Source organism: Trachurus trachurus (assembly GCF_905171665.1).
Source record: "Trachurus trachurus genome assembly, chromosome: 24".
NCBI lineage: Eukaryota > Metazoa > Chordata > Actinopteri > Carangiformes > Carangidae > Trachurus > Trachurus trachurus.
Window position 1 is genome coordinate 19,051,826 of NC_139910.1, and position 11,287 is coordinate 19,063,112.

Sequence of the window (11,287 nt, forward strand, 5' to 3'; positions counted from 1 at the left end):
ACACACAAACAACAGTCTGACCCCCCAGCCCAGCAGAACAGACACTCACCGCTGCTCGCTCTCTGTCTCTGCCTGAGCGCCCATGCTTTGGATCACGTCCTTAAAAAAAGGGGAAATGATGAACAATCATGTAAACACATGATGGATTGTGAACTACTGTGGCCCACATTCAAAATATTTGAAGCCAAACACACTCACTGATCACATGCACACACTCTGAGGGAATGTAGCCATGTCCACTCTGTGAATGTGCAGGATATTTTCCTTCACTCATGACAAAGACTTTAAGGTCATACTATAAAAAGGTGTACACATGTTTAACTTTACGTCCACAACAAGTCATGCTTCTATATTAAAGCAGAAGTAAGCGATGGAGTTAGCAGTCCCCGCCCTCGTCCCTACGTCACCACATTCACGTGCATCCCTTGGCTGCACACACAGAGAGGACCGCCCCTTTATGCCGTTCTCTCTCCTCATTGGATAAAGGTTGTAGGATACAAGGAAAGTTTTCTCCTCAGCTTACAGCAGAGCAGAGTGACTGACAGACCCGTGTTTCAGACCAAACACTCTATATAAGTGATTGCTGTCGGAAGATATAACTATTTAAGACTTATATTAACACAAACATTCCGCTTACTTCTGCTTTAATACTGTGAAAGTATCAAAGTCTCAATCCACAGAATAATTCTCGCAGCCAATATCAGAAACTGAGCCTAGAACCAGTCGTCAGGACTTCCTGTGACTTTATGATGTCACCTCTCTCAGTCATGCCCCAAGCCCCACCCACATGGACCTATCACAAAAAAAGCACTAGAGGAACAGTTATCCTGACTGTGGCTCCCCTGAAGCTCATTGGTTCGCACAGTGGATCTGTTCAATCCACAGATAATTTGAGGTACAAAGGTCCTAATTAGCTCTTTCAGAAAAGGCTAGGTGTTCCCTGTCTTTGTGGTAAGCTATGCTAAACTACCTTCATAAATAAAGGGAGCTGGCACAGTGGTAGTAGTAATCAGAGCCAATTTCTGTTACGTTACGGACAACTAGTTTGTCTTGGTGACAGTTTCATGTATGATGTGTCCTTATAACTTTTGCCGCACTGATTTATAAATATGAAATCCGGTTGATGTGGGAACAGTCGGGCACTTGAGGTCAGGGAGTGATGCCTCAAGTCTCCATCAGGGTTGACATCATTTTAATTTGGATCAGTGAGAAGAACTTGGATTCATCTTCAGATATATATGAAGAGACACATAAGATGTTTTCATCGTGTAAAAGCTCTGATATTTTCAAGATGGGTTTCTGCACATGTGGACCTCCATAATTACATAACAAAACCACAACTATGGCAAACTGTTGACCTGCAACATGTGCAGCCCATGTGTTTGTATCTGGCTTGTATGTGTAGTCATCAATTATGAGCAGCATGCAGACATCTACTGTATGTGGAGGACTGTGTAGCTGGTGACATTTAATTCATTTGAATCCACACAGCAATGCATAAGTCGAATTACGTGACTAACACAACTTTTATTTTAACTTTACAAAGAGAAAGGTTAAAATGGATACAAAGTAGAGATGCAGCCAACCATTTTGATATATTTTTAAATTACTTTATCAGTGAAAATGCTCATCACAATTCCCGATCTTCGGTTTATGATCCAAGATTAAAGCAGATATCAGTGGAATGTTTTTGTTAATATAAGTCCTAAATAGTCCTATTTTCCGTCAGCAATCACTTACATGAAGTATTTCAGCCTAAACACGAGTCTCTCCGTCACTCTGCTCTGCTGTAACCCGAGGAGAAAATTTTCCTTGTGGGATACAAGTGTTATCCAATGAGGAGAGAGAACGGCATGAAGGGCTGTGTGTGCAGCCAAGGGATGCGCGTGAATGTGGTGACGTAGCACGAGGACCAATTGATGCCTGACAAGGGCGGGGGCTGCTAACTCATGGTGCGTTCAAAGAAACTCGTACTTTGTGTTTTTCCTTCCTGTGAAGTCATACCAGTTCGATCTGGTACGAGTTCACGGGTCGGAAGTTACGAGTGGCCGTTATAGGGAACTTTCACAGACAACAGGATGGTAAAAACACGAGCTACGGGTTACCTGGAACGCTACCAAGTCGTAGTTGTGACTTGAAGCTGTAACTTACGGTTTCAAAAGCCTGCCTTGAACGCAGCATTAGCCGAAACGGCCGTGAAGCTGATATCTGCTTTAAATAGCGACTACTTATTTGAGATAGTTGTGCTTGATAAATGTCAGCAGACTAAATGATATTTCAAAGCAATCAGTGATTACTAATTGACATCTCATTACAGAGTTGGGTCAGAACAGTGATGCAGTGGTTAGGACTGTCGCTTCACAACAAGAAGGTTCTCGGTTAAATTCCCTATCTGTAAAGAGTTTGTATATCCTCCGAAGCTTCCTCCCACAGTCCAAAGACATGTGTAAAGGGTCTATTGGTGGCTCTAAATTACCCATAGGTGTCAATGTGTGAGGTTGTTGTCATTTAAAGTTACTAGTCTTCAGCTCATGATCAGCTCATCTTACTCTCCAGAACTGTACAGATGTGACCGATGGCACTGACAGATGTGGTGAGAGGTGTCATGGATTCTCAGTTTGCCCGTTATCTGGTCAATCATGAGCAAACAGTAGTAGTAGCCAGTCGACATAGTAGACAAGGAACTAACCCTCATATTTCTTATCACCCCTCCTCCACTGGTTTGTCCAAACACGTGGTGTATGCAAATAAAAGCCCACCGTGTGGAGCATGAAGTCACCGGCCAGTGATAAGCCCAGCGTGGTGTTTGACATGCAGGGTGCCTGAGTCGCCATCTGTGTGGTGAGTACAGAGGCACACCCAAAACAGAAGGAGATATTCCCTGAATGCTCCCAGCTAGGGCGGGGGACTGGAGCTTGAGGAAGAAACAAAGCGACAGGAGCAGGAACCGGGGCCAGATCCACAGTGGGGGAGTGGAGACCTGCAATTACACAAGGCGGCGGAAGCAGCTCACCCCACTCCCCCCACCCCCCACCACTACAAAACTTCAGCTTATGAAAAAGAAGATCACGTTTCTGCAGCTTTTGTGTGGCCCGGAGTGTTCGGTTCCTATACCTTTTGTATACCAAGCACATAGACAAATCTACAGCCTTAGCAGCCAGGTTGAGTCCGACTGTTCCCACAAAGCACAATAGTGCCCTGGCTAATAGCATTCCTGTAATGGCAGCAGAAAAGCTGTGGACAAACATTTACGCTTGGCCAGATTGAGTTTTAAAGAGCCCCTTTTCTCCCCTTGTCCTTGTCCCTTTCAGACAGGTCAGTGGGCTCCTCCCTGGTGTTTTGTGCGCTGCCATTCAAGGCGTTCCATCACTCAGTGCCTCCAACTCTCTCCCCCTGTCCTCTGCTCACTGAGCTGGACAGCAGTGACCCCACTCTGACATTCTTCAGTAAGGAGAAGTGTTGAGAGTGAGATTCAGAGTGAAGACAGAAAAAAATATAGAGAATAGAAAAATGAATAGAAAAGGAGAAATTAATCTTGAATCATGTTCTTGTTAAATCCCAGTCCTCTGATGATAATGTTCATGATTGATCATAGACAGAGACGTAATCACATCTATTTCTCCAGAGTGAGTATGAAAATCCATCCTCAGATGTAAAAAAAAAAAAAAAAAAAACAGCGCAGTGAGGGTCAGAAGCTGCTTTGCTCACCTCTCACTGTCTCTGTTGTGGTTTATTTTGAAAATACAGAACAGAGCTGTACCATTAACCAGAATGTACATTAATGTTGCTGCTGGTTATTAACATCAGCTGTTTTTTTGGCAGCAGTGATGAGCTGAGGTGTGTGTGTCAGCTGTGTCTTCAGCAGATGAAGATGTCCTGCTCGGAGCCACTTGCTCGTGGTCCTCGTGTGTCTCACCAAACAAAGACGTGGTTACCAAAACCTCTTGTCGGTTGGCAAACACTAACTTTTTGTTTACACATCACTGTGGTTGTGTTGCTGAAAGCCGAGCCGCTGATGAGTGATAACAAAAGCAGGAACAACCCCTGCAAACATCACTGCTTCTTTACTTGTGGGGAGACTTTCTGTTCCAATGCATCATCACTAGAGTCACAACCTCCACCAACCTGTCAAGTCAGGAAATATGGTCACAGCGTCTCCTTCAGTGACAGCCAGAAGCATTTTTGTCAGACTATTACGACAACACAGTTGAAGTTGACCTTTGACCCTTTGGATATAAAATGTCATCACTCCATTTTATCCCATTAGACATTTGGTCAGAACACAGTGGAGTGAGACCATAATATGTTTGAGCCTGGAGCTGAAGGTAGCAGTTATGCTCGTGGGAGAGAGATACAGGTTCATCCCCCGCGACAGGAGCTGGTGCTCTGCAGGGTCAGCACAACTGCACCACCACACCAGCGTCGGCCGGATTTGTAATTGGATGCAAAATTAGGACACGCCCTAAAGTTCAAGATGAGTCATCAAATGTTTTACAGGAAGATAAATTACACTGAATTTGAAACAGAAACATTGCAGATAATGAGATAAAAGTGTTACTGACCTTGCCACTGTTGTTCAATGAAATCTTGCGTTTTTACCTTTACAGCTCTTTGTGGTTGTCTACACTTGGAAACACTTTGTAGGGAATTGCTAAGGTTTGACTGATGAAATCAATACGCCAACGTGAACCAAAGCAGGAGGTGAAGTAGCTGTTGAAAATGTATATTTATGGAAAGAAAAACATGCTACTATGATAGTTCACCACTATCTATGTTAGAGCTAAAATACATTTAAAAAAAATCAACAATGTAACTGAAAACTCTGTGGTGAAACTCTGGGAAAAGCTGAGTCCTAAAGTGTTAAAAGCCACATGTCAACCCTGAGTGACAAAGGTAAATAAATAAAAAACATATTGAAAAACTAAAGCTTTGGAATGAAATGTGTAAACTATGTGAAAAAAATGAACAAGATGGAAACTTAAAAAGCAAATTACCAAATGTGCACAACCTCTTCATATCAAATACTAGTCAACATGTGATAAATACATTAGTTGTTAGAGAATCCACTTTGAGGTTATTTTTTAAGGAAGTCTTTGGGGGTTTCCCTATTACTGCAAAGCTTCACTTTTCCAGAGAAATACAACTTGTTAGTGACTTCATCCAAAAAGTCAAAGGGTGTTTCTCTGGGTCTTTCCAGAACAATGACAAATCAACCACAAGATGTATTTTAATTGTTGAGTTTGTTTGGCAGAACTGTCCAGAGATAATTCAGTTTGCTCCTCAGGGTATTTTTGACCTAGAGTTACTGATGATACACAAAAGTTGATATCTATAATATTCAAAGATTCAAAATCACAAGTCTTTGATTTAAAATTTATTTTTATTTTATTGAGGAGCAAGTCTGGGTTGTTCTGTTGATATATTGAGAATTAAACCTTTTTGACATTGGAAACGGATTGACAAAAACATAATTCAAGGACAAAGTGTCTAATTTCCACCAACAAACTGAGAGAAAACCACTGGATGGAGTTTGAAAAGTCTAAAGAAGACTGTGATGTGCGATAGAACACTCCAGAAAAAGTTTGTGGGTTAAGATAAGATAATATAAGATACAATTTTTAAAAATTCCTTTATTCATCCCACGACAGTGAAATTTACAGCGTTGCAGCAGTAGACAACAGAGAACACAAATGAATTTTAAAAAAGCAATATTTTAAGGAAAGAAATATGTGCATTTCCAGTAGTGTGTGTCAACATAAGAAATGATTAAGTCTGTACAGATATACAGTACTATTGGTAATTGTATAATAGATATGTAAATATATCAGGTATTTCTCTTGTTTTCTCCACCCTATGTGTGGACAAAGTCCTGTCGTTTGCATCCTGGGTGAGCAAGGCCCAGTAGTGCTGCTTTGCATAGCTCTTGGTAACATTTGAAAGTGCTGCAGGAAGCCCACCTCAGCTGACTGTGGCTCTGTGTCTGTGAGGACAGTTGACTCTACCTCTCTGGTGGATTTGCATTGCAAATGTGGACTGAGGGACCTGTTTGAACACTCACAACCTCCCCAGTGGGGTGCATCACACGGTCGTCAACACTGGGTATGCCCCAACCCCCCAAACCACTCCACTACACACATACACATACAGTCTGTCTTTGTTCAGCTGTGGTTAAATTTTGAATGTTGCTGAAACCGACCAAACTTGATCGACACCTTTTAACAGAAACTCTGTCTGCAGGCTCTCTGTCTTTTGTCTCTCTCCATCTGTGTTGTTTGATCACAACTTCATGCAAATGATGAATGACAAAGATGTAGAAGGTAGTCAAACGAAAACATGCCCAGGTGAATGGTCAGAAAGGCCTTACTGCAACATCTTCAATCAATTCAGGTCCTGGAAGTATACACATTATTCTATTTAACATCAAAGTAAGTCAAAAACCATGCTAAATGTGACCATTTAATGATATAAATGTTTACTAAAGTCTAAATCTGAGGCCATGGCAACATGACCCTACAATCTGGAGTGCTGTATTTAAGGGCACATGTAAAAAGACTGTAGATACGAGGTACCAACTGGGAATAAGGTTCATGGCAACTTTCAGATGGAGGAGCAACTATATGCTGCTGATGTGTGACGTCACAACTACATACATACCACAGAGATCATTTGAGAGCTTACAGCACTGTAACTTGAGAAAAAATAACGAGCATAATACACAAATGAGACACAAAATTTGAAAATATTTCATGGGTTCATCACATTTTAGTGATCCCTGAAACAGTTCTGTTGACAATGTGCTCTTTGCACAGCCTAATCACGTATGACGATCACAACGGGGTGTTGTCACCAAACACTTTCACTATGCTTCTTGTTTACACATGGCAATAAAGTTGTGTCCGTCAACACAAAGTTGTTTGTATTTTAGCTCTTTGCTTGTTTCCTTAACTCCACAACCTTGAGCTCTCAGGGCCACCATACGCATGTAGACCAGGCCCCATAGTTGTGTTGCTTGCGTCTGACTTGTCCTCTTGTCCTGGTCAATTTTATCTACTTTTATTTCAAACTCTTCCCTTAAATCAGTTCAAATACATTTCATTGCCGTCATTCCCCTTTGGTTGTTTTCTACCTCTCATGTTTAAAGTTTTATATGACTCCAGGATTTGCATCTTGTGATACGATCTATTGAACGCAAAACCAGTTCACAACAAATACACTAAACTTAGCTTACATTAGGTTTTTCAAATAATGAATACAAATAAGAGCCGTTAAATGAAAATAATGTGAACAATCTATATATTATTTGTGTGTGCTTACACTTCCTATTTCGTCATCGATTATTGATTTAGTAAAATGTTGGCCATTAAAATCCCATTATTTTTACGCTCCGTGAACGCACCGCCACAATCTATTGTTCACTCCCTTTTCCCTGGCCACGCCCACTCCCTAAGAGAACGCTGCGATTGGCTGCTCTTGAGTGCGGTGCCGTCATCGCTCGGAGCGCCCATTCATCTCTGCACTTGGGCGTTGGACTCCGCATCTTATTAGCAACAAGGGAAATTTCTCCATTTTGCAGCCTGTCTACAGCGACACGGCCACCGGACTGGGATTTTATTACTTCTCCTCACCTGCCAGCTTTTTTCTGCAATTTAAAAAAAATCCCCCTGACTTTTAACTGGACTTTGTTTTACATTTTCCCTGTGAACTTTTTTCCTTTGTGCACACACGCAGAGAAAGAAAGGGGGGACATCAGCGAAGAGCTTTTGCGTTTCAACAAAGAGGCTTGTGGGTCTTTGTTCGTTCTTTTTTTTGGGATCAGTTGAGTTTCTTTGTTGGAGCAGAAAAGCATGGGAGCGCAATTGTCCAAGACAGCTGGGAAGGCTGAAACCGCGGCTGAAAAGCCAGGAGAGGCTGTTGCTTCACCCACCAAGACCAACGGACAGGTAAATGATATTTTAACATCCAGCTCGTTGCATCCATCAGAGGGGGAATCTGGTCGCACTGGAGGGGAGGGAGGGGGGGCTGCGCACTGAGGGCACAATCCGTGCGTAATTGTGGATGGATTGAATGGAGGAGTTTGAAGAAATTTGAAAGACTTGTTTTTTTTTTTTTAAGTATTTTATTTTATTTTTTACTTCATGAGCAACAGTTGATCATTTGATATTTTACTCTCCTCAGCGCAATATTTAGCGGATGTTTGAGAGAAATCTCACAAAACGAGATTATTGAGGGAGAAGAAGCCGGTTCATTTGAACCTTTTGTTGTTGATCACTTTGAATGATACTGGTTTGAATGAAGCCGGGCTGTTGGGGGGTGATTCCCCCCCCTAAAGTAAAATATGTGATGATAATGATTTACTCGGTGTTTTAATGAGAGCGCGTCTCTGTTTGTGAAGTTGTAGAATAAAATGAGATTCGACGTCAACAAAAGGCTGAGTGCGCTCCGAGCACCACGCCTTTTGTTACAGATGCTCGACTAGAAAGTGGAGATGGCAGTCGGCTATCTCGCTCGGGAGGGGGAGACGGGCTCGGGGGGCCAGCGGTGCGCCCCCCCCTCCTCTCCCCTCCCAGGAGAGTCGTGCTGGTCTAAGCAGCTTGAAGTTTGGTTTTAGCGAGGAGGAAGAGGAGAAAAAAAAAAAAAAAACAATTCAGGGCCTCGTTGAGATTTTGTAGGTTTTTAGGAAATGTATGTGAACTCCTATGATGTGAGGGACTAATGAGCATCTGCTGTTTTAATGAGCAGCTGCTTTGCCTATGTGCTTCGCGGCCTTGTACCGACCCCTTGCGATCCAGCCAGGCACTGCGCTCACTCCCGGCCTAGTGTGCATGTAGTCTGTGGAAAAAAACACACGAGTGAAACACGCTCTAAAGTATGACTGGGGTTCTCTGTGCAATGATTTCTATGCTAAATGTGTGTGTTTGTGCTTGAGGGTTTAAAGTAGAGAGTGTGTGTCCAGGGCAGAGCGAGTGAGCTTTTGTCACAGCTGATTTGATGGTGTCTGCTGCCCCTGGTGTCCATCAGTGGCACTGTCCAGCTGGAGGCTTGACACCATGCCAGCTCTGTCTGTGGTATTAACAGCCACTGTTTCTCTTTTCAGGAAAACGGCCATGTCAAAGCCAACGGGGACGCCTCTCCCACTGCAGCTGAGAACGGCAAAGAGGAGGTGCAGGCCAACGGCAGCGCCACGGCAGAGGAGAGCCCCAAGGAGGAGGCAGAGAAGGCAGAGCCTGCCCCTGCTGAGACGGAGGCCGCAAACGGGGAGAAGGTAGAGGAGGCATCTCCTGCTCCTGCCGAGGGAGAAGCAGCAAAGGCGGAGGACGGCGCCGCACCTTCCACCAGCAACGAGACCCCCAAGAAGAAGAAGAAGCGGTTCTCCTTCAAGAAGTCGTTCAAGCTCAGCGGCTTTTCATTCAAGAAGACCAAAAAGGAGACGGGAGAGGGGGCCGAGGGCGAGGAGGCGGCCGCTGCAGCAGCGTCCACAGAGGAGGCCAAGGCCGAGGGCACAGAGGAAGTGGCGGCTGCAAGCGAGGAGGCCAAGCCCGCCGAGGGTGAGGCTGCACCTGCTGCAGAGGAGGCCAAAGTGGAGGTAGAGGCCAAGCCGGAGGAGGCGGCAGCAGCACCAGCAGCAGCAGCAGCAGCACCAGCAGAGAAACCTGCTGAGGAGGCCAAGGAGGCTGCTCCTGCAGAAGAGCCAAAGGCAGAGGAGAAACCAGCTGAGCCTGTGGCAGAGGAGGCGCCCAAAACAGAGGAGGCCGCCCCGGCCTCGCAGGAAGCAGCATCAGCGGAGGCTCCGGCTGCAGCTGCTGAGGCCGCCGAATAAGTTTGGAGAGAAGAAGAAATTTTAAAAAAGGAGAAAAAAGATAATCAAAGAACATTTCCCTGTTTGTTTGTTGGAGTGATGCCACATCCTGGCTTTGAAGAACTTGTCTACAACCAGGGATATTTTAAAGCTTTTCTTTATTTTTTATTTTGGTTTCCATCCCCCCCCTCCCCTCACACAAAACCCATCTCAGCCCATTCCAATGGGCCTGGAGGCGGGTGGCTTCAATATGTACAACAGATTACATACACCCACACTTTGCCATATATTTTTTTCATCAGTATTATTTTTTTTCTTCCCTTTTTTGAATTTTTATACAATATGTAAACAAAAAGGTATGGACATGCCCACGGTATGAAGGAGGAGGAGGGGTTGAGCTGTAAATGAAGGGAGGGAGGTGAGTTCAGGGGGGGGGCAGAGGGAGGAAGGGGGTCCTGGGAAATGTGCCGAAGACTATTATGAAAAAGAGTAGTCTAAAAAAACTATGAGACCAACATCTACACACACACACCATGCGGTTTACAACACTAAGTCATTTTTACGATAAGACGACAAAAAGGAGCCCAGAGTTAGGTTTTTAGGAAGTCAATATAAACTCATAGGAGCTTTTCACTTCTCATTAGCTGTACCAGTCAGTGATTCCGTAGAAATACAAGTTGTATAGGCTTTATTGTTTATTGTTGGTTTTATGACCTTAATAAAAAAATGTAAGTATGTATAGGCGGGGTGTTTTTAACTGTGATTATTGTACAAAATGAAAATCTTTGATCTCAAGAAGCACATGAAGTTTGCAGCTCTTTTTTCCACCCGCTCATTTTTGTAAGATAACAACACACACACACACACAAAAAGAAAAGAAGTCATCCAGGAAGACCTTCGTAAGCAATTTTTTGAACTCAAAAACCAAGCTGTGATAAGTGGAATGGTTAACTGTTTATATACTGTGGTATGTTTTTTTGATTACAGCAGGCAATGCTTTTTCAGTGGTCTTTGACAAAATTTAAGGAACCTATCAGATGCAAATGTTTGTGTAGCATCTTGTCTCTTTCTCTCTTTTCTTTTGTAAATACTGGAGAAGCTTTGACCAATTTGACTTAGAGATGGAATGTAACTTTGCTTACAAAAAACTGCTATTAAACTCCTCTGCTTAAGGTGTTCTAATTTTCTGTGAGCACACTAAAAGCAAAAATAAATGTGAATAAAATTTGAGCTGCATTTGTCGTGTTGTTTGTGTAAATTAACAGTGGTTGGTTTATTAGAGGCCCCAAATGTTACATATGGTATATAACAGAACCAAAAATCAGTTTGATTCTCTCAGCACTCTCTCAGAGAGCCAATCAGAAAAGAGAGCAGGTTCTGAGCCTCTCATCTGATTGTGTGACTGGTTTCTGAGTGGTCAAACATGTTTCCATCTGATTTCATGTAAGAACTCTAGAGATATCAAATCCTGCAAAGTTAGACGGTGGGTCC

The 11,287-nt window shown here is 43.3% G+C and overlaps 1 protein-coding gene across 1 annotated transcript; it reads left to right on the top strand.

The window, feature by feature from the left end:
* The first annotated feature begins 7,527 nt into the window (after window positions 1–7,527).
* marcksa (myristoylated alanine-rich protein kinase C substrate a) lies at window positions 7,528–11,026 on the top strand. Its single transcript, XM_084000352.1, has 2 exons — window positions 7,528–7,940; window positions 9,095–11,026. The coding sequence occupies exons 1-2, from the start codon at window positions 7,845–7,847 to the stop codon at window positions 9,815–9,817; spliced, it is 819 nt and encodes a 272-aa protein (XP_083856478.1). The 5' UTR covers window positions 7,528–7,844; the 3' UTR covers window positions 9,818–11,026.
* The last annotated feature ends 261 nt before the right edge of the window (window positions 11,027–11,287 follow it).

Coding starts and splice junctions, on each gene's coding strand:
- marcksa (XM_084000352.1), top strand. CDS start 7,845: ATGGGAGCGCAATTGTCCAAGACAGCTGGGAAGGCTGAAACCGCGGCT. Junction 7,941..9,094: donor CCACCAAGACCAACGGACAG/GTAAATGATATT, acceptor TTCTCTTTTCAG/GAAAACGGCCATGTCAAAGC.